The sequence below is a fragment of the Colius striatus genome, chromosome Z (assembly GCF_028858725.1).
Source record: "Colius striatus isolate bColStr4 chromosome Z, bColStr4.1.hap1, whole genome shotgun sequence".
Taxonomy (NCBI): Eukaryota; Metazoa; Chordata; class Aves; order Coliiformes; family Coliidae; genus Colius; species Colius striatus.
This window is the reverse complement of record NC_084790.1, coordinates 40,574,443-40,598,486: the sequence shown is the minus strand read 5'-3', so window position 1 is coordinate 40,598,486 and position 24,044 is coordinate 40,574,443. Positions and strand designations below refer to the sequence as shown.

The following is a 24,044-nucleotide window of genomic DNA, read 5'->3' as shown; positions in this document are numbered from 1 at the left end:
TGTAAATGACTACACATAGAGAACCATTTAGTATTGAAAAGATTATTAGTAATGCTTGGCTTTTTATTTGCTGAATTCCAACAGTATTTGCACTTTATTTCTGTAAATGCCTCAAAGGATAAAATGACAAAACTGTAGCATTAATCTGAATAATGAATTTATAATGTCTGAACATTCCTTCTGACAGTCTTATATTAAGCTTTGTAATAGTTCCCCAGGTAAAATGCAACTTCCGTAAAGGTAAGCTGAAGAGAAATAGGAGAATATTCCTCAAATGAATAAATTGATGTTACAAAGAGGAAAGAAGTTACACAGAAGTAATGGGTTGAAATTGCAGCACCAAGTATCTAAATTAGACGTTTAGAATGCAAGACCAAAAATAAGAAATGAAATATTCTATGCTTTGATGTGGAATATGGACCAGAAAGCATTGTTTTTTCAACTTCAGCTCCTGTTATTTTTAATACTGAATAATGTCTCCTCTTTGTCCGCCACTGATTCGTTATGAAATCCCGTTCACTAAAAGCTAGCTACTGATATTTCTGTTTTTTACTAGTTGCAAGTATGTATGAGTGAAAATGGTTATGTAGATTTGAATGTTGTTGCTTTGGACCACGTGCCTGCCCTTTGTCTGCACTGAGGTATTTTTTAAGAATTACAAAAGCAAGGCAGCTGAGTCCACCAGAGGCTGGCACAGGAGCTACTGAACTTCCAGACCTGTAGGAGACATGGGAAGGACTATACCTTTGTTCATTCATCAAAACCAATTTTTTTGATAAGACATCCTTCAGTTTCTAGATACTAGTAGTAGATACTAGTGCATAATTCAAGCTCATGTGTATGTTGAAGTTTTCCTAATTTATATTATGCCCATTGTAGTCCTGGAATAACAGTCCATTTTCTTTCACACTTTTGACATGTTACGTACTGGAACATAGAATAAAGTTTAGAGCAGGGAAAGAGCTCAGTAAGTGCAACTCAGTAATTTCTCCATTTTCTGAGGTGCTTTTCATTTAATTTGGTATGTTTTGAAGATCATTGTCAGCGTCTGTGAAGACATACACATTTTTTTTCTGCAATATGCTTAGAATATTCACCTTCTTCAAATCCTAAGTAAAGGCAAATATGTTCATCATAATTTTGAGATATGTTAAATCCAAAACAAAATCAAACCAAAATGTTACAGAAGTCCTGTGAGTGCTCTAAAAGCTAATGTTTTGGGCAAATTATATGTGAGTCTTTAAACTTTGACCTGAGATGCTCATTAACATGAGACTTTGTCTTCATTTAAAAAAAAATACTGCAGTGAGAAAAATATTCTTGATTAATATTATCTATTTATGTACTTAGTAAAATTCAGATCTCATAAGATCAACATCATACTTGGGCCCGTGGGGAAAAAGTAGTGATTTTGTTATTGATTATTTTAGCTAGACAACACATTTTGGAATGTGCACTGGCACTTTTTCTTAGCTTATCAAACAAGCAATGCTTATAATCAAGTAGTTTTTTCTTCATATTAGGATTCTTGGACTTGAATATATGTAGGAAACCGTGGATTTAAATACTAGGTAGTAGCATGGAATAGTAAATAAAGGTCTGGATTTAGGATTTTGTTTGGGAGTTTTGATGGCTACAAAGCTAAATAAACAAATGTGTAATGTTTGACATGTTGCTTAGGCTTTTTTATGTTATGTAATCAAGTTAAAATTATTCGGCCTGGGTTAGCAGAAATAGACATGTAGGAAGTCAAAGGCACTTAAAGTATGAATCTTTACGTCTGCATTTCTGCCTACTCACAATCGGTGACATTGTAACATTCATTTAAACTTTGTCAGCTCTTTTTGAGAGGCTTATTTTGGAAGGACTAGAAGGCAAAATACCATTTTTATAGAGGAGAGTAGAATATGAAAATTACTAGAGAAATTTACTTCATCTAGTAGTAAATAAGACACATCCATTCTTGTTTGAGCTTTCACTCAACACGATGACTGAGATATTTCTTCTATGTCAACATACAATTTTTGAGATGAAACTTTTAACCTACTTTGCAATGTTTAATTTTTAACCTGACAGTACAGTTTTCCTTAATTGCTTGAAAGTCCTTTAGCTGTCTATTCCCTGATTCTTTCCCAGAGGCATGATTTAATTTTAAAAATCATAGTGTATTCAGTTCTAATTATTGGAGGGCTTGTTCTAGACATATAGTAAGGTATGTTAATGACCAAAAACTGTATCAGCTGGAGTCAATGTCAGTACTACCTCAAGGACACTGGCATTTAGCTTCCATAAAACCTCTGCTAATATCTTTTAATCTGATGATTGTCATATTCAGGCGGGCTGCACGTTATTTTGCAATAATCTTATTGCTTTGGTTTGTAGTGTAACTGAAATAAGTCTGGAGTAAACTTGTGTTCAGAAAATGTTCATTTGATTACAGAAGAAATGCAGTCTGTTTCCATCATATATTTAAAAAACAAAAAACCTCCCTTTTTTATTTATGTCAATGAAGTTCTAAGGAAGCATGTTGTTTAACAAATAGTTTGATACACTTTGGAATTTAGCATGTAGCTGAGATTAATAAATTTTCCATCTCTAAAAGTGTCATATTTATTAAAAATTTGAATTGATATTTTGTTTTCAACTGAAAAAGCACAAGTTGCTTTATAGGCACAGTTGAAGCTAGGTTGGGTTTTTTTTTTTTTTTTTTTGGAGGGGGGAGGTGGTTTCATTTTTTTTTAGATGTTGTAATTTAAAATAGCTGATATATACGAAAGTGGTTTTGACTGCAAAGGTTTGTTTTTTTAGGTACTAGAACTGTTTTCATCCACTGAGGCTTACACTTTCACTGAAGTTGCTATATTTAAAGAACCTTACAGAAATAAAATGTGTCCTTGGGATAACAAATCATCCAGTTCTACTTGTGGAGCACTCTGGTTGCCTCTACTATTTTTTTCCCTCCTGTCAGCAAAGTATGGAAATATTGATGCTTCCCTGGGTGGTTTGATTGTATATTATAGTAATTTAGCAGATAGTCCAAGAAGCACATCTCTTTATGGCGTAACTGCAGCCACAGGCAGAGTGGTTCTAATATGATCTGATGTTGAACAAATCTGTACATTGCAGTGTACTTAGGATTCTAATGATAAATGATTATTCTAACTTGCTCTAGGTCAAAGCTATGGAAAATATACAGAAGTTAATTAGATACATAAAAGAAGATCTATCCAGCTCTACTCAGGACATGAAATAAACATACAGCTGCAAAACCATGAGGATCCAATGAGGCTTTCACAGAATTACTAAGAGGTTTTCCATCAGTGTCTTGAATGACTTCTATCTGTTTGTTCCACAATTTCTGTCTGACAGAGAAACTACTATGAAACCAGTAGTGCATAATACAAACTCTAAAACATCTTACTACTGCCTGACAGTACACACTTGCAAGCTTCTGGGTTCCCCAAACACATCCTCGGGATGGCTGCATATGGGCCTGTTTGCACTTGATTTCTCATGAAGATAACAGGCAAATTTGTAAGTCTGGTTCACCTTCTCTTTAGTGCCAGAAAAGTTCAATGATAACACAAAGATTTCTTTTTGCAACTAAGGATTAGTCTGTTAGATACAAACTTTGAAACAAAACTTCAATAAAAAAAAAAATCTGGCATGTATCTCAAGCTTCAGTTACTAATTTGATACTTTTCTTGTTACCCACATTACCAAGTATACTTTAGAGATGTCCTGTTTTTGAGAGTCCTGTGTCCAGCGTTCCTGGAAACTGTTATCTAGGTGACTCTCTAAATAATGAATCCCTATTTGTTCTGTCTTTTATTTATAGCATTTCTTATGGTCTCATTTTCAGGTAGTGAAACCCTGCTATAGGTAACTTGCAGTTCTCATTTGAAGGTTAGCAAGATATGATGGTATATTAAGTTGATATAATCCTTGACAGATTTTTTTTTTAAACAACTTTTTTTTCTTCTTCTAGTTTTCTTTCTGTCTCCTGCATTTCTTCCTGAAGATATAATAAATTCCTGTATATAAATGTAAATGCTGCATTGATTATTTCTTTTAAAATTTATTACTTAGCTCTGCTACGTAGTTTTCCATTCTTACAGACCCTGTATCTAGGACACAGCTGTTTGTTTGAACTAGCAGGGAGAAGTCAGCCTAAGTTTCTTTGTAATGTCTTGGAATTTGTAAATAAATACATCGTAAAAACAATAACAAAAAAATTGCACCCCCATTTTCTATTTCACGTGACTTGGGAAGATTAGAAGCTTTCTATTGAGAATTGCAACCCGATGCAATTGAACATGTGGTCATCATAGACCTAGTAACAAGGTACTTAGACAAAATTGTCCCCTCAGCCTGTTTATTGCCAGCCTGGGAATTCTGGTGTTGCATACATCTATCACATTAAAGATATAATTATAAAGAAGCACACTTTGGTAATGCAAAGAGAGTGTGGTATCAGAGTAAGCACTGGCAGATGGTAGGCAATCTTAACAAAGCATTTAAAGGAGTCAGAATAAAAAATGCGTGCCCGAAACCTAATGGCCTGTAAAGCAATAGACATTGCATGTGTGGGACAAATGAGAGAAAAATAACCTAATTTAGGTGCGGACATGAAAAAAAAAAAATCAACTTTTAATTGCTTGCGTTCTGTCAGTAAATGTCTGAAATACATGCTTTTACTTAATAAAAGGTAGTTTTAGAAATCTGGAATAGGGTATTAAATGCTGTTGTTGAATGAGTGTTGAAAAGTTGAGTATGATTTGTACATGTTCTTACTGTGTATTTATTGAAGTAGTGGATTTATTGTGATGACTGAACTCTGAAACAGAAGAAGAAATCTAAAACCAATTTCAAAGTTTTTTATATTGAAAGTAATTAAATCCAGGACCTAATAATGGCATGATTTCACATGCTTATTACTTAGTTGTGAAGTAAATATGACATGTATTTACTTCAGTAAATTTACGTATTTACTATTAATGTATTTATGACTTCAGTAAATGATGACTGAATCCAACTAAATTTCTTTGGTTTCAGTTTGCTGTTTAAAGGTATTAGGTCTCAGTTTGATTTTTTTTTTTTTTTTAATTCTCTTTAAAGTTCTGGTTTCCTAAATGTAGATTTTCCTGTAGTCTGCCTGTATGCTCTGTTGTTCACAGGCAAACTAATTTTCTTTTGTTGAGAAATGATTCTTGTTAAGACAGGTCTGAGGAATACTCCTTCAGTGTTATATATAACCTGTTAGTGTTATTAGCAATTTCTACCACCTTCATTCCCCAGGACTCTTATGAACTTTGCTCAATGTGACCATGTTTTTTTTCGATAATTTCTAAGCTGTAGCCAACTTTTACATTCTCCAGAGGCTAGATCAAATTTATCTTTCCCTGGAAGGGAGAGCTGCAATGAGCTTCCACTCCCACACTTGTTCCTCACAATGCTACCGAGTTCAGACTTGCTTCAGGGAAGGAGAGCTAGCTTTGTAGCCCAGGAATGCAGGTACCATGAATCTGTGTAAAATGGTAGCAGATGTTCCTGCCGAGGCTACTGACTTCTACTTCCATGAAATGTCACTGAATAGCAGCTCATCTTAACACTGAATGTACACACTGATTTTATACTAACTGGCAAAATGAGCAAGGAGAATATGATATTTAATTTGGTTTTGTGTTTCCAGTACAAACATCTCCATTTTGGGAATGGCTTTGAAAATGTCAGTTTTACCTAGTACTCTGCACAGAGTATACAAATCTACAGGATGTTAGATGGAAGTCAGGAGCCTATCTATGGATTTCGGAATGAGATAGAGACCTAGATACTTGTGCCTGAACATCTTTCAGAATTATAGCCATAAGGAGCAGTAAATAGTAAACCTGGTGGGCTTTTTTTTTTTTTTTTTTTTAAATGTCATCCATGGGTGCTGTGCATTTGCAAAACTAGTGTATCAGATAATTTGAATATGCTTCATGTTCCATTTCTGTCATATTGTATATTTTGATTTGCAGTTCACAGATCAATATGTTTTCTAAGATCATGATGAAAAGTTCTATTAATAATTTTTTGCCCTCAATTTCTTGCTGTTCTCCACCACTGAATCATTAACATTCTCTTTGACTGTTCTAATTATTACACATCTTTAGCTTCAACATGGTTGCATAGTTCATAGCTCACTGTCCTCCAAAAATGAAACTTAAATATTTGGCTAAATTAATTATGTCAGAGGAAAACTGGCTTGTGGCTAAAATCTCTTCTGAAATCTACAAAGTAAATAGTTTTAATTTGCTTAAAGCCAGAATCTTATTTATTATATTTATACAACTTCCTTTTGAGTGGATATGGATGGAAGAAAAGATAGACATCTGGTGTTTTATTCACCATTATAAGGGAAAGGTTTTCTTGTTTAGCTGTAACAAAGCCACAGTCTGTGTGGGAGCAAATAGCTTCCTTGGTACTTTTGCTGTTCTTTATAGTTCAGGTCATAGGTGCCTGACCAAAGTTTCTTTGAGTGCTTATTTTAGAGACGCTTATCAATGGCTATGATTGCAGGCAACTTTACTTACAGACAAACACCTTCCCATGTCACCCTTAACCTGTAGCGTGTGGCTGATCTTGAGAACACCATGGGGGCTGTGCCATTGTTTAGGAATATGGACTTGACTTTGAAGGCCTGAAGATCAGAGAAAGATAATTTTTGTACCAAGAGACTTCAGAGTCAACTGTGGGGAAAAAAAAAACAAACAAGCAACTCTGCCAAAATCTAAAGTGAGGAAGTAGATTACTAAATAATTCCCTTTTATATTTTTTTTAATAAATATTTATAGGTAAAGGATATAACAAAGCCTGTGGATAAGTCTGAATAGATTTTAAGATCTTAGTACCTTTATCAGTCTTTTATTTTTCAGGCTGAAAACTGACATGTTTTTCTGAAGCTTAAGGTGACTTCTCTTTTTATTTAAAAAAAGAAAAGATGGCAACTGTGGAGGAAAAAACCTTTATCTAATATGCATATTTTATGTAACAACTCTATTTTAGATGGTTCTGTCTCAAAGAATAGAATTTTAAATTAATCTGTATATTGGTAACAAATATTTTCCAGTGGTCAACAACCATTTCATATGACTAAAGAAAAGTGAAATAATTAACAAATGTATTTCCAGTCAATAATCTAGCATAATTCAGTAAATACGTTCAAAATATAGTCTACAAATTTAATACATATTGATTTTAGAAATTGACCTTGGTCATCTGTTTCAGTGTTTTGTATACCTATGACAAAATGTAATGGAACTTTTTTTAATTACAACCGAGTGAAGGATATGACCCGTGGTACTGTTATTGGTAAAACTGTACTGGAAAGAGGAAAGGCTTCACGGCATGTAAAAGCAATCTCTTGGAATGATCCATATTGCACGTTATCTCCTGTTTTGCAAATTAAAAAAAAAAAATTGACTTTATTAAAAAAAAATTCCGATGCATACATACATACATGCATACATACATACATGCATACATGTAGGTTGTTTTGTTAGGTTCATTTGGAAGGCATTTGATTGTTTTTTAAAGAGCAACCAAAGCCATTTTAATGAAAAAAAAAAATTCCTTTGCATCCTTAGATTAAATTAAATTGCAAAAGGGCCATTTAGCAATTGCATTCCACAGTGACCAATGTAGATAAATGTCAGAGGCAGATCTTACATCCCCAGAATCTTGGTTTGTATTTCAGACCTTCACCCTTCGCTCAGCTGCTTGCAATGGCAGTAAAGGAGGTTTTGCTTTAGGCCTGCTTTTGTGGCGCTTCCTGGAGCATTAGAGGGTAAAATAGCATAAAAAGGCGACCAGACAAATGGAAGTAAAACTAAGAAGTTCACAGTTACTTAGGCCAGTACCTCTTTGAACATCATGTATTCTCTTTCTTGTTTTGTTTGCTTTTCTGTCTTTCAGCTTTAAACAAATGAGTATCAAGTCTATCTGATCACCACTCTAACTGCATAATTTGCTGATTCCTTTTAGCAATGCAGACAGAGTGCTATGCTGTCAGAAGGATGCTAAGACTGGAACTTGCAGTATGTAAATTGAGAAATTTTAAAAAAAGGTTAAAATTACATTGCATCTGTATAAATACAGTGGAAGGCAAATGGCTAGCTGAGAGATCCAGACGCAAGCAGAATAATGAAAGAAGGGGGATTTCTGAATGTGGCCAGTGGAAGAAGGAACCTGCAAGAGCTGTATTTTATTTCTGTTAGGGACAGGTGTTTCAGTAAATGAAGTATAAAGTTATGTTTTGAAAGACAATGGTAAATCTGAATATTGAACATCCTAGTTGAGCATTCTGCTTCCTACCTGCTCAGTAGGGCTGTGCTCCCAAAGTGTGCCACCCTGTAAAAAGGAATTTGTAATAAAAATACATGGAGAAAGGAATAAGCAAGCTTGTGGAAGATTAATTCTTTCATTTCTTAAATATCTTTAGTGTTGGGCAGATTGTATTTTCAATTAGTTTACTTTCTAGATAAATTAGTATGATGAATTCAGTTAATATAATTAATAAAATAACAGTTTGATAATCACATAATTTTCAGTGTTTATATTTGAGTCTGTATGTGAAAGGCTCCTGTATCTGCTTAGAAAGCAAAACCATTCAGGCTATATGTTGAAAGTGCAGAGTGTTTTCCATCCTCTGCTGGAGAGAATTTCAACTTGTACATTTACTTCACATTGCACTTCTGCCGTGGAGTTGTCCTGCTTTGGTGGAGCAAAAAAAGGGAGAATGCCCCTCTAGCCTAGTGATTGCCTTTGCTAGGAAGATTTTAGTTCCTGCTCTAATTTATATTTGTTTAGGGGAATTTGTTTATATTATATATATGTTTATATTTGTTTAGGGAAATTTTTATATTTGTTTAGGTGTCAGCAGTGCACCTTACTTCGGGAGACACAGTAGTGCTTGGGGATAATGAATTTGCCTGAGAAGTGGGAGATCCTGGGCTCAGCTGCCTACAGACAGATGCGTAAAGTCAGATGGATTTTCTTAGACATTGATAGGAGCTCTAGCTAGTGAGCTGTTTTGCAAAAGGGGGACGCATGTGATGTGACCCTAATTACTTATCATGTTGCTCTTTCTTTTTCCTTTGCTTTTATAAAAAGTGTCTGAAATATTCTTTTTGATCAAAGTATAAATAAAATTTTTTAAAAAATTGATTTGATTTTAAACACTGTTCCTCTGTTTCCCTTGTTATTTTGACAACACGTTATTAGTATGTTTCTAAGACACATGAGTATTTTAATTAGATTTAATTATATTTTGATACAAGTGATTTATTGCAACATGTGATATTTGTGGATTACAAAAAACAACTTACTGATTCTTGAAATGGTACTTGCACTTCTTACAAAGGGTTGAAATCTCAGTACTTATTTTTTTATTTGAAGAAACAAAGATCAGCCATAAATACTTCCAAAAATGAATAATTTAACTTGAAATACCTTGATTACTTGTTCTTGCACAGAATCTCTTGTACATCTGTGTAAATACATGAGGTGTATGAATATTTTATTTATGCTCTTATAAAGTCATTAAAAGTATATAACATTGATAAAAGTATTATATGGACTATTTCTATCCATCGTCCTCATCAAACCCTGTGACTGAGGTCTATGAATAGCTACTGAGCAATGCCTTCCAGATCATCTCCTTCTCTGAAAATAAGTTGAGAAAAAGGACTTCTTCCCATCAGCAGAAGCATTAACGATTACATTGATAATTGAGAGACTGAACTGATTTAAAAAATCTACTAAATAATAATATTAGGTGATATTGTCTTGTCTTTCTCGGTTCTGCAAGGAGGTGTGGGTTAAGTTGCTTTCCTTTTCATAAGATGCTTTGTTGACAAAAATTACAGAAGGCTTCTCCCAATTTAAGCCTCTGAATTTTTATTTAGTATGGAGGCATCCTAAATGTCATGTTTCTAAATGGCATTCTTAAAATTACTGTCACTACAAACTTCTTAATTAATGCAAGTGTTCCAACATGAGATGCAAGATTATTTTGCAGCTGAAATATTTTTAGATCTGTCGCTTTGAAATTTTTTCTCATGCATGCAAAGTGATCATTTCTATTTTGAGACCGTGAATGTGTATTTTACAGTGATCCACTACAGAAACTTGCTGACACTTAAAAATCAGTATGTGGAAATTTGAAATTAGTTTAAGAGTTGATAACATGAATCTGAAACAGCTGTATTCCCTCCAGTTGTTGTCACTACACAATATGTTGCCTGATACTGAAAGGCTGTGGTCTAACAGTTTGAACGGGGGAGGTGGATTTGAGGAAGATACGCTACTCATGCTTTGACGCGTGATGATGAATAAGCAATAATAGTGATCTCAAATACACCTGTTTTGATCAGTATAGACAGATTCAGCTTTTTCCAGGAGAAAACTCAGAATCTAAGTCCTGATTCTTCATCAGCACTTCTTCCTAAGTAGTATCTATCTGGACTGGAACACTATCCTGCTTTTTTCACCAAGGAATGAGCATGAAGAAGGGAGGAACTGTGTAAGGATGAGGGAGTGCAAAAGCAGTATCAGAGCTCCACCGACAGCAGTGCACTGCTCTTGACCAATTCTTTCTACTCTAGTTTCAAAAGTTTCTATGCAGTAAAATCAGCTGAAAACATCAAATGTATTTGAGCACTTGTAGAAGATTACTGACTAAAACCAAACAGACTCATTATTAAATAATACTGCCATAGTTAAATTTATCTTTTTCTTCTGATTCCTCCCCTCCTGTATGCAGAGGGCAACATTACTCCTGAACCTTGATTTCTCAGAAATCTGAGACTAAATTAGTTAATGTGTGTAAAATACTATAAAAGCTTTAGACAAAAGCTATTGAATAAATACCAACAATTAAAAATATTTTGATAAAGTTTCCACTGTATAAATATTAGTCAAATTACTAAAAAAAACCCACATATATACATATTAGTGCAATGTTAGTTAGTTTATAGTCACTTTCCATGGACAGTACTGTGATTTTTTTTTTTTTTTTCCCCCCCTTTTAATCAAGCCTTTGAAACACTGAAGCTTTAAACCAAACTAAATGTTGTAACCAAAGCCTTTTGAAAGTAGTAAATTGCTGTTCCTTGGCTTCACTGGGCTCTGGTCGGGTCCCCTGAGAGCTGCATTTATGTAATCATCTGTGCATAGATTCACCACTGAGCAATCAATCTCCACTTCTGAGTGTATTTACTTCTCAGATAAAACTCAAAAAACTTTTTGAAATGGTGTGAGTTTGTAATTTTTAGATATGGTCTATGGCTGTATCAAAAAGAACTCTGTATTGATGAGTTGTACTAACCTTCCTTTGAATTACTCTTTAGCTACCAGAAAGTTGCATCAATATTTAAAAATAACAGCAAGGCATGTAAAGTGGATCTCATGGCTAATGTTGAACTGCCATACCTCAGTATTTATCTTAAGCTTTCTTGTGGTTTGAAAACATAATTTTATTTTTAATCACTTTTAGCCTGAATCAGAATGAAACCATTATGCTGTAAGATACCCAGGTCCAACACTGTTCATAATTCAGGCAGGGAAACTGAGTTTTCAGATCATCAGCCTCTGCCTCGTTCCAGACTGACCAGTCTCAGGCCGGTAGAGAAAGTAATTTTTCTGCTTCAGCTGAAGTTACCTTGCTAAGTCAGCAAAAGTTCCTTAAGTGTGATATGTTTTAAATTAGAAAAAGAATAGCAAATATTTATGACATTTTCACCTGAGAAAGTGTAACAGGCTTCTACTTAGTATTATTTCTGCCCTTCAACCTCAGCACTCTATAGAGGTGGAGGAGATGCTGTTTGTACTCTTCTGTAGCCACAAAAGGGACTTACTCCATTTGAGCCTTGCAAGATTCCTCCCTTGTGTTTACTTAACATAAGCGAAGAGTTGTCAGAGTGGAAATAAAGGAGAATAAATAATATAAATCAGCAAGTTTAGCAGAACAGTTTATCTTATAAAACGAGACAAAAAAACCAAATCCAATCTCTGACTTCCTAAAGTTTTGCAAAACTAGAACATTCAGATATTCAGATGAAAGTTTTATCCATACACAAGGATAATACAGCAGCAGAAGTAACCTGTTTGCTAGTGCAAAACTTGTCAATGCAAAGAAGTGACACTTAGCTGACAATTTTAATGTATTTGTATTAATGAGATCATGCAGATGGTTTAGAGTAAATTGTAAGTTTGGAAATTTAACAATTTTTAAAAACGCTGCTTGAGACAAAGTCATGGCAGCGCTCTCAAATAATTTGCATCACTGAAACAGAATTTGTTCCATGGAGGATGCTAAATGCAACATTTCTTGTTAAAACAGAAGGAATTTAATGTTTAATTTGTATGCCTTTTTCACAGAAGCAGCATATTTTCCTCTAGGTGTGTGTATGTATAAGATAGAGACAGACGGGCAGAATGAAAATGGACAGCTGGGCAGATGGGGGTATCCTCACTTTCAGGTTGTGAAAAAAAATGGTAATTTCTCAGAAAGTCTTCAAGCATAAACACCTCTGCAATCATGAAAAGAATGTCAGTCCCCTGAAGAAAACCTTCCCCTTTTCATTCTCCTGTCCTTTCCAACACATACCAGTAATTATCTAAAAGTTCCAGATGTTTTCAGATGTGTCTCGATTTTCTGTCGCTTACTAAATGGATAAGATAGTTTCATAGCAAGAGAAAGATTGCATGTCCTATAAGAATCAAATTCTGACATGGATAATGCCAAATTTAGTGTGAGTTACAGCATGTTGTAAAAATGTTTTAAATTACTGTTATGTCTACTAAAATTGTTTTATTCTATATAGGACATTGATTTCTCTGTTAGGTCAATGGGTGACCCATGAAAGCAGAAGAAATAAAGCTTTATTTGAAAGTGAGATTAAAAAAAGTCAGTGTTCATCTCACTGAGCATCTGCTAGTCAATCAAAATATTTAATTAAATAGCCTTCCATGGAAAGCCTATCAATTTTTTTACAGTTTTTGATTCTCTGAATGTGTAGAGTAAAATAACATCTCAGTTAGTTTGAAAAATATTTTAAAAGCAATTTGAGTATCTTTTTCAAAGACTTTCTACTTTATAAAGTGACTGATAAGTATTTGTGAATTTGACTGACTTTCATAAAGTTTTACTGATTAAATCATCAGACTTTTATGATATTTCCAGAAACACAGAAAACAATTTTAAGCAAAGCCCTAAGTGCTCTGCAGCCTCAGTCCCCAGTACTCAGTGCCTTAGACATGCTGTTCACTCTGCTGTGTGGTTTGTGAGGCTGCTGAGGTCTTGTCCTGGGCCAATCTTGATGTACTGATAGAATAATCATATGTCAAACTGCACTGACTTAAGGACATTGAGACTGCTGTGACAATGACCAGCAACCAGAAAATGATAAAGAAAGCAAATTTGAATTACCTTTTTTTTAATGCATAGTTGTATATACATTAAATTAGGCAGAGGATTAACTAACTGGGAGCTAAAATTTTCTTAAGACTTATTTCTTCTGTGGGTCAGATATATAAAGTGTAAAAGAAAATGCTAGAGCCACAGCTACAAGTATGCCTCTTGCGATTATTTCCTAGTTGTTTTCTACTAATTTTTAAGATTCCCTGAAGATGTTTATTCTCCCAGAACAGTTTTCTGAAATATTTCAGTTAACAGCATTGTAAATGTGTTGGTGGTAGTCGTACCTGTAACTGTACCATGACTGTAGTAGTTCCTTCTGTAAATTATTGTAGAAGGAATCTAGCTGAGCAAGAAGCCTATTACATGAACTTAAAATTACAAGAGAAATCTGAAAGTTTTTGCCAGCTGTGGTACAGATATGGTGAATACCGTCATCTGCTAAGCAAAATACATACAGCCTGGATAACACAAAATATGTATGGCACTTAGTATTCACATTTATTGTAAGACTGAAAATGTAGAAGATATAAATCACATTGTGTTTCACAGGGACTTACTTGTAAAACCTATTTCATGCAATTTCTGAGTATCTGTGAAAGGTACTTTGCCCTCTATTCTCTCAAATGATAGTCAGGCGTAACCTCTATAGGTTTATCTTGGAAGAAAGAATTTTTAAACTGAATTCTTATGCCACTCTCAGTCCTATGCTGCTCTTCCTTTAGTGTGTTTTAAAGTTAATTATTTATATTTTCAGATCAGCAATTTATGAACTCAGATGTATTGTCACGGATAAACATGCAACAAAGGGAGTTTATAAATCTGGATCATTTGGTGGCTATAAGAAGCAATCTCTGAAATCTAATGTAAGCCATATGCTCAGTATAAGCCTAGCAAACCCAAAACTTGTGGTTTTGAAATGTTTTGTGGCCAGGTAAACTATTATTATTTTTGATCATCTTGAGCCTTTACCAAGATGAGGGTATTAGTTGCATGCAAGGAGACTACTGCTGGTGTGATGGAAAAGGCCTGGAGGTCAGTGCTTGGAGTGGTATGCTGGTGGCACGTCCATCACATGTCTGCTGTGTGTGCCCCCACTGCAACAGTGGGCTGAATCAGAGAGATAGTTGTGGAACCCTTTTTGCTTCTAGTCCTCTAGAAAGTCTAATGAGTCTATGGGCAACTGTTTCTGTGCCCATCCAGATCAAGTTTAGTTGAACAGATCATGTTCTCAAGCAGAACAAGAGGTCACGTGTTAGATTCAGACTTTTCTTGAGTTTCAGTTCTTTTGTTAAACAATAATGACTTTGACAATTTAGGAGTTACCATAATTTTCTTACAATCCAGTGGATATATGCTACCATCCCCCGGAATATCTTCTGTCAGAATAGATGTGTTACAGACGTGTTCTCTTTTACAGGCAGTTTACTTGCCATTCTTATAATAGATACTAAAGTTATGAGTGTGCCTCTCTGCCATCTGTATCAAACAGCATTCTAACAGTGTTAGAGGACAGCCTTGAGATACTTCTGAAGAAAAAAAAATGGTGAAATGCAATACCCATTTTATGCTATGCAAGTTGCAGCTATTATTATCCAGACTTCTTAGCTAGCTCTGAAAGAAGATAAACTAAGAGGTTGTAAAAATGCATGAAAGTTCAATTCAGGTTGTAAAACTGGATGAAGTTTTGATGTTATCTAATTTTTGTTTCTATTTTTTGCTTCAGTGCTTTTTTTCTCTTCCCACTCTTCCTGTAATTTTATTCCAGCACTGTAATGGTATGAGTACATTTGCAAAGAGATACTTACATTTAATATGTTATCTGTTATATATTTGGATTTCCATTTGGATAGAAGCCTTAAAAATATATTGCATTACTAAAGCACTTCTGCTTGGCACCAGACATCAATTTTAGTTAGATAAAACCACTAAAACGTTTTGACAGGAGTTTGGATAAGTCTGCTGACTGCCACACATGCACACATATGCCACAGCATGATAAGCCGTAGTACTGTCTTTATCATAGATGCATATTTTTGAGAAGGAAGGCACAAACCAAAATGTATTGATTAGTTTGTCTTCTCTGTTGACTATATTGAATGACTTAAAACACTGAGAGATTTCTTAGCATTAACCAAATGTTTAAATGTCTTGAAGTGAAGGTGGTGATGTGCTAGGCCATTTTTTTTCTAAGCATGTTTTACCACATTACATCAACCATCCTGTTTCTTCCTCTTTTGTTTTTTTTTTAGGTTTTACTGGGACTTAATCATGCTTATAATGATGGTTGGAAACCTTGTCATTATACCAGTTGGAATCACATTCTTCACAGAACAAACAACAACACCATGGATTATTTTCAATGTGGCATCAGACACTGTTTTTCTATTGGACTTGATAATGAATTTTAGAACTGGGACTGTAAATGAAGACAGCTCTGAAATAATACTGGACCCTAAAATCATTAAGATGAATTACTTAAAAAGCTGGTTTGTTGTTGACTTCATCTCATCAATACCAGTGGATTATATCTTTCTCATTGTAGAAAAAGGAATGGATTCGGAGGTTTACAAGACAGCAAGAGCGCTTCGTATTGTGAGATTTACAAAAATCCTCAGCCTGTTACGTTTATTACGCCTTTCAAGACTTATTAGATACATACACCAGTGGGAAGAGGTAAGATTTATATGGTTATAACATCATTCACTATTACTACAAAAAACTAGTCAGGTCTCTCTGTAGAACTACACAAGCAGCAGAATGGAATAAAGAGGTTTTACTCGCTAATTAGTGTAATTACATACAGATGTTAGTGGAAAAGCCTTTTTGGGAAAAAAAAATAGCCAACCCACAGAGTAACCATATGCTCTCTTCTAACAACAGAGATGAAAAGTATGTTTGGGACCATCAGCATAATAAGCATGGATGGGCTTCTATTGAGAATATTAGAAATTTTAGCAACCACCTAAATGTGCCATTAAGTTTGGTAACTAGTTTAACTTCATAGAGGACTTAAAATACATGTTCATATTTTCCTGTTTCAGGGGAAATTGAAATAATTTATGACTGAGTAGGTTTCCTAGATGCTTATCGTTTGAAGGCCACATGTAGGCTGAATATATAAAATACTGGTCTTCCTTATAAAACTGGGTAGTTCAAATTTAGAGTCATTGCCTTCTAAACCGTCAGCTCCACTATTTCCAGACACGACCTTATGCTGCCTGCCAGTTAGGCATGGTGGCATTTCCAGGAAATTATGGCTTTCCCTAATTTGGCATGCTCAGGGCTTAGGAAGTGTTTAATGCTTTGACACAAACTACCATGATTCAGTTACTTCATTTCTTGTCTGCTCCCAATGCTGTAGTTCTAAATATTATATATTTTAAAAGGAAGTGCTAAAAACATGGGAAAATAACTTTTTTCTATCCCTTTCTTGCAGCAAGTATAATGGGAATCATATTGTAAAACATTTTTTTATGGAAGCAATTTAAAAATAGATTTATTTACTTACTTTGATAAAGATTTTTTTGATTAAATGAATATTGAAGGATGATTTGGTACCATTTCTGGTGCTTTTTCTCCTGATTATTTCCAGTATTATACTCACTTTCTATTTTAATGGAATTCTAAATCTGAAGCTATCTCACAAAGTCAGATTGTATTCAAATTGCATGATGCTGAATGGCAGTAAGTATCAAATGTCTAATAAATTTGTAGTTGTTTCTCAACAAGCTTCTGAAATAGGTAATTATTTTTATTACTGTATTTTGTAAATGCTACTTCTTTTTCTCTCCCTGTAATGCAGTGTAACTGTAGACCACTGCAGTTTTGTACTCAATTTAACTAAAGCAAATGATTAAGCATATTTTGCAGTTCTACTATAGAGCTGTGCTGTTGTCTTCTCAGTGCTTTACAGAGAGACAACCTTCTGAAATGTGTTCAATGACATTAGTTTCTGGCAGCTTGAGTTAAGAGCCTTACTAAGCAGAGAAATAAATTACTTCCTTCCCCCCCCCCCACCCCCTTTTTCTATCTGTTGTCAAAGATAAACCAGGTATTATAAATCAAAAATTGAATCGGCCACTAAGTGGGTCTAGAAGTGATCAGATGATGTGGTTCAAACCCACACTAGCTGGTGTTTTGTTCATTTAATCTTCAGCTAATGACTGCTTGATTGTAACTTTACCTTTGATTCCACTAGTAAAACTTGGGAAATATTTCTTGCTTGATATTTTGTCAAGTATTGAAAAGGAGATGAAGTCCATCTTCCTGTAATTGAGAACACTTGTAATGTTACCTGGATGTTCTCAGGAAGGTGAAAGAAGTTCTGAAGGCTTGAGGTTTTTTTGAGCCTGTGATCAAGCAAAAAACTTGTCTGTTTTTTAAAAAAGATTTCTGATCACTGAGAACGTGCAGGGACAGGTGATAAATATGTAGACTGAATCAGGTCTGATAAAGACCAAAATGAAATATGTGCAAGAAAACAAATGATTTTTTTTGTTTGATCATTTTACAGATACCAGAAATGACAGTGGTCATTGATTTGTATATTTGGCTTTTGTTACCACAGTAGTTGGCTGTTACACTGATGTAGCCTGTGAAACTGTTCTGCATGGTCATCCATTAATACTTTGGAGAAATTGTGTGTTATAGCACTGTAATGTCTTAAAACAAAGAAAAAAAAACAGTTGAGGATAAACTTTGCTGAATTAGGAAGCAATAGTTAGATGATAGTCTGATAGTTAGGAGTAGTCAGTGAGACCTTTGCTGCTGATATTAATCTTTTCTGCATTATGCATATTTGCACATGTATAACAGGAAACAACTAATTAATTTTTATGACACAGAACTGGATCCTACTAGTGTATAGTTAAAAGGATTCAATACTTTTTGCATATGCTCAGATATGTTGGTTTAGGTGTGGTATAGACAAATCTGAAATACTATATATATATGGATCCAGAATAATGAGCATTATATTGAGAAGACAGCCAGGAAACTCTTTCTTCATAACCTGCCAAGAGGATACTTCATGGAGAACTGACTGATGATCAAACCAGTTTGTATAAGATGGCTCTTATCCCATTGAGATATCTACATGTCCTCTGGCAAAAAAAGGTAGGTTGAAATTGAGCTTTTCTTTTTTTTAGTATCACATACTTGGACTTCCACTGGTCAGTATCCCGAACTTCATGATGAGTAGGCAAAAATTTAAAAGACTTTTATGTGATACTGGTGAAACATGGTTCCTTTATTTCCCCATCATTTAAGTCAATTAAGATCAAGCTGCTAACAGTCACATGGAGTAATACTGAGGTAATAATGTATGCATTGAAGATCCTTTAACTGTTATGAGGAGACAGGGTGGAATATATATGAAATCTTTGCTGTATTCATATGAGTCTGATGTTAATAGCTTATCCAATTCAATGACTCAGTGGAACGATGAAGAAATACTTTAACAGAGAGATAGGAGATGTGTTGGCAGGAATTAACTTCTTGAATTTGCAAATTCATGCTGTCTTAAAACCTTTTAGCTACAATATCTAATGTTCCAGCCCTTTACAACTCAGATGTTGACAAATAGATCAGGTACTTAAACTAAATTATATTTACTATAACATGCAAGAAATAAAAAGAAATTTGGTGATTGCAGAAATTTTACTTTTGCGGTAGTTTCTGACAGTGGGTTTGGTTATCCTTTGGCTATCCTTTAATATGTTCATCGATAACTGAACAATTAAAAATAAAAGATGTGAACAATTAAGAAGTATATTGCTACATGTCAAATGACAGGCCACTTTGCTTTACATTTGTCTTTCTATAGATGTACTCACTCTTTCAGAAAACAATAATATAAAAAAGATGCTTAAACCCCAGATTTCTGTAGCCTTGGTTACAGCTATTCTAACCACAGGACAAGGCCTAGTAGATACATGAGTAATCAGAAGTGGTGCTTGTATCTAAAACCATATCTCAAATCTGTATCATCCTGAAACGTGTGATTATGTAGAATTCGAATTTAAAGTGACTGAATGCTTACTGCAAGATGTGCAATACAGGCTTTGAGTTTGTGTTTTTTTGTTTTTTTTTTTTAAATCATCTAGTAAAACGTGATAATTATAAAATGCAGCCACGTCTTATTTTTTAGACATATAGTGAGAACTGGTTTTCAATCTGCCAAGCCTCTTGAAGGCTCATGAGCCCACACAGATGTTGACACTCGGAGCAGGCGATAAAGCTCACATGTTTAATGAAACAGGGTTGTGAGCGTTTGCTGTTTTATTTCTAATGACCACAGCGACGCTGATGCAGAAAACATCGTACCTACATACCCGCCGGAGCGCGTGCGCTTTGCCGAAGCGGGCCCTGCGCTGCCGGCCGTCAGCCGCCGCGCCCGCGCTGCCGGCCGCTGTCACCGCGGGCGACCGCCAGGTGTCCCCTCTCGGCTGCGCCGCGCCCCGGCGGCAGCGCGCCGAGGGTCCCGTTGCCGCCGGCGCCTCGGGACGACGCTTGCTCCAGCGGCCTGCTCTTTCTGTGGTAGGTATACAGGTGACATTTGTTCTCTGGAGAAAATCAAGCCCATTTTCCCGCCTGCTACACCCAGGTGAAAAGTCTAACTTCTTTGTCTCCTTTCAGTCAAGGCTTTGGGTACTTTGACAATGTATCCTTCCTTGGGGACTACAGCTTGATAGGATGGGATGGGATTCATCTCTACCGTAAAGGCACCTGATTATTTGGGAGTAGACTAGCAAATTTAATCGAGAGGTCTTTAAACTAAGGGCCTTGGGGGGTGGGGGGAGAAGCAAAACAGAACAAGCTGTCCCCTCTAGCTGGGAAACAGGGCAGGACAGGGAATGCAATAAGTGCCCTTCATCTGCACACTGGGCTTAGATACAGAAGGCTGACCACCCTGAGAAAGAGCCAAACGGGGAGGAACCTCCTGCACCCGCCCAGGGAAACCTGTGTGTTTGAGTAAGCCCCTGCGCTGCCTCTACACCAATGCACACAGCCTGGGGAATAAGCAGGAGGAACTGGAGATGTGGGTGCGGATGCAGGGCTATGACCTCATTGCGGTCACAGAGATGTGGTGGGACAGCTGCCATGACTGGAGCACAGCCATGGAGGGCTATGGATTGTTCAGGACAGACAGACTGACAAGGCAAGGAGGTGGAGTTGCTCTCTATGTGAGAGAGCAATTAATGTGTACCGAAGTGTGCCTGGGTGGGGATGAGGAGAGAGTAGAGTGCTTATGGGTAAAAATTAATGGGCAGGGCAAGGCAGGTGATATTGTTGTAGGAGTCCGCTACAGGCCACCTGATCAGGAGGAGGTTGTGGATGAGGCCTTCTATGAGCAGCTGAGAGCTGCCTCACGATCACAGTCCCTGGTCCTCATGAGGGACTTCAACCACCCTGATATTTGCTGGGAAAGCCACTCAGCCAAGCACACGCAGTCCAGGAGGTTCCTACAGATTGCTGACGACAACTTCCTGTCGCAGATGATTGAAGAACCAACAAGGAGGGGTGTGCTGCTGGACCTGGGACTGACGAACAGAGAGGGCCTGGTAGGGGATGTGAAGGTTGGAGGCAACCTCGGCTGCAGTGACCATGAGATGGTAGAGTTCAAGATTCTATGTGGAAGGGGCAAAACACAAAGCAGGACCATGACCCTGGATTTCAGGCGAGCTGACTTTGGCCTCTTCAAAGATCTACTTGGATGGATCTCATGGGATATGATTCTAGAAGACAGGAGTGCCAATGAGAGCTGGTCAGTCTTCAGGCACTGCTTCCTGCAAGCCCAGGATCAGTGTGTCCCAGTGCATAAGAAAGGAGGAAAAGGAGGTAGGAGGCCTCCATGGATGAGCAAGGATCTGCTGGGACAACTCAGGCAGAAACCAGTCATCTATGAGAAGTGGAAACAGGGGCTGGCTTCTTGGGAAGAGTATAGGAACATTGCCAGGGCATGCAGGGGTGCAACTAGGAAGGCTAGAGCCCTTCTATAATTAAATTTAGCCAGGGAAGTTAAGGACAGCAATAAGGCATTTTTCAAGTACATCAGCAGCAGAAGGATGGTGAGGGGGAATGTGGGCCCGCTGCTAAACGCTGAGGGTGCCCTGGTGTCTGAGAATGTAGAGAAGGCCGAAGTACTGAATGACTTCTTTGCTTCAGTCTTTATGGCCAAGGCCGGCCCTCAGGAAGCCCAGTACAGCAAGAATAACAGGATGGCCAGGACAGCAGAGGACTTGCTCTGGGTGGAAGAGGAAGAGGTTAAAGACTTCTTGTCCAAGCTTAATGCTCATAAGTCAATGGGTCCTGATGGGATGCATCCTAGACTGCTGAGAGAGCTGGCTGATGTGATTGCTAAGCCTCTCTCCATCATTTCTGAACAATCATGGAGGACAGGTGAGGTGCCTGAGGACTGGAGAAAGGCCAGTGTCACTCCAGTCTTCAATAAGGGCAAGAAGAATGACCCAGGAAACTACAGGCTGGTCAGCCTCATGTCCATCCCTGGAAAGGTGATGGAACAGCTCATCCTGAATGTTATCACTGAACATATGAAGGATAAGATGGTTATCAAGGGGAGACAACATGGATTCACAAAGGGGAAATCCAGCTTGACTAACCTGGTATCCTTCTATGAGTGCATAACCAGCTGGCTAGATGAGGGGAGAACAGCAGATGTCATCTTCCTTGACTTCAGCAAGGCTTTTGACACTGTCTCCCACAACTTCCTCATCAGAAAGCTCAGGCAGTGTGGCTTGGATGAGTGGACAGTGAGGTGGATCGAGAGCTGGCTGAATGTCACAGCCCAGAGGGTGGTGATCAATGGCACAGAGTCGAGTTGGAGGCCTGTAGCCAGTGGAGTTCCACAGGGATTGATTCTGGGGCCAGTCTAGTTCAACATCTTCATCAACGACCTGGATGAGGAGACAGAGTGTACCCTCAGCATGTTGGTTGATGACACCAAACTGGGAGGACTGGCTGATTCCCCAGAAGGCTGTGCTGCCATTCAGTGGGATTTTGACCGGCTTGAGAGTTGGGCAGAGAGAAATCTCATGAGGTTCACCAACGACAAGTGTAGAGTCCTGCATCTGGGAAGGAACAACCCCACACACCAGTACAGGCTGGGGGTCGAACTGCTGAAGAGCAGCTCTGCGGAGAAAGACCTGGGAGTCCTGATTGAATAAACTAAACTTGAGTCAGCAATGTGCTCTCATGGCCAAGAAGGCCAATGGCATCCTGGGATGCATCAAGAGGAGTGTGGCCAACAGGTCAAGGGAGGTTCTTCTCCCCCTCTACTCTGCCCTGATGAGGCCTCATCTGGAGTCCTCATCTCAAGAGGAACAGGGAAATGCTGGAGAGAGTCCAGTGCAGGGCCACCAAGATGATCAGGGGACTGGAACATCTTTCATACGAGGAAAGGCTGCGGGAACTGGGGCTGTTTAGTCTAGAGAAGAGGAGACTGAGAGGAGATCTGATTAACATTTACAATTATCTAGATGGTGGGTGTCAGAAGGTTGGGACATCCCTTTTCTCTATTTTAGCTAGCAACAGGACAAGGGGTAATGGGATGAAGCTGGAACACAAAAAGTTCCACTTAAACGTAAGAAAAAACTGTTTCACTGTGAGGGTGAGGGAGCAGTGGCACAGGCTGCCCAGAGGGGTTGTGGAGTCTCCTTCCTTGGAGGTCTTCAAGACCCTCCTGGACATGTTCCTACGTTACCTGATCTAGGTGACCCTTCTTCTGCAGGGGGGTTGGACTAGATCTCTAAAGGTCCCTTCCAACCCCTACCATTCTATGATTGTAATTGCCCACTTCCTTCCTGTGGGAAGGAAGAGATGATGAGTTAGGTGGATGTGTGGCAGTGTTGGGTGAATACATGTGTCTTTACTGACTGGATTGGGTTTTCTTTAATTATTTTAACAGGTATATGTGTCTATGAGACATAGGGTTTTCCTGTGGTGCTATACAGTTTAACTTGAAAAAATTAGTGGTCTTACAAAAGAAGAGAGGTGACATAACGTTTACTTCTTTCTTTCCATTCTGTTTTAATTCCTGTCACCCATGGAGATAGTTCAAAATATATTTTGTAGACCCTAAAAAGTTGTGTGACAGTTGTTGTGGTTTTGCCCAGCCAGCAATGAAGCACCAGGACAGTCTCTTGCTCACTGCCCCCATCCATCGCCACCCTCATTAGGACGGCAGAGGCTCCCACAACAATAGTAAAGTACTGCTAATAAGCATTAGGCTGAGTATAGGTTTAGAGGCAATATTGAAGTAAATTAGCTGAAAGTAGGACACACTTTTTTACTGCTTGTTACAGATACATCAATCAAATATGAGTTGTCTAGCTCATAGGGAGTGAGAGGAGGAAATTTGTTAACTCTGAGAGGAAGAAAACGAAGAAAACGTAGGAGAGTCCACCTTCTCATATTGGCACAAAGTCTTATGAATTCAGCAACAAAGCCTCTGTATTGATTTCTTCTGTCTTCCTACCATTAAGGAGCTGGAAGTAGAAGAAAATCCCAATTTGCTGCCAGTTTCTGGAGGAGGGAAACAGAAAAGCAAGTTTGTGCTCTTTTG

The 24,044-nt window shown here is 37.3% G+C and overlaps 1 protein-coding gene across 1 annotated transcript in view; it reads left to right on the top strand.

The window, feature by feature from the left end:
* HCN1 (hyperpolarization activated cyclic nucleotide gated potassium channel 1) overlaps positions 1-24,044 on the top strand; it is a 204,145-nt gene that overhangs the window by 5,775 nt on the left and 174,326 nt on the right. The window contains exon 2 of the mRNA XM_062018655.1: positions 15,712-16,135. Within this exon, the coding sequence (XP_061874639.1) occupies positions 15,712-16,135 (424 nt within the window). The remainder of the gene's footprint in view (positions 1-15,711; positions 16,136-24,044) is intronic.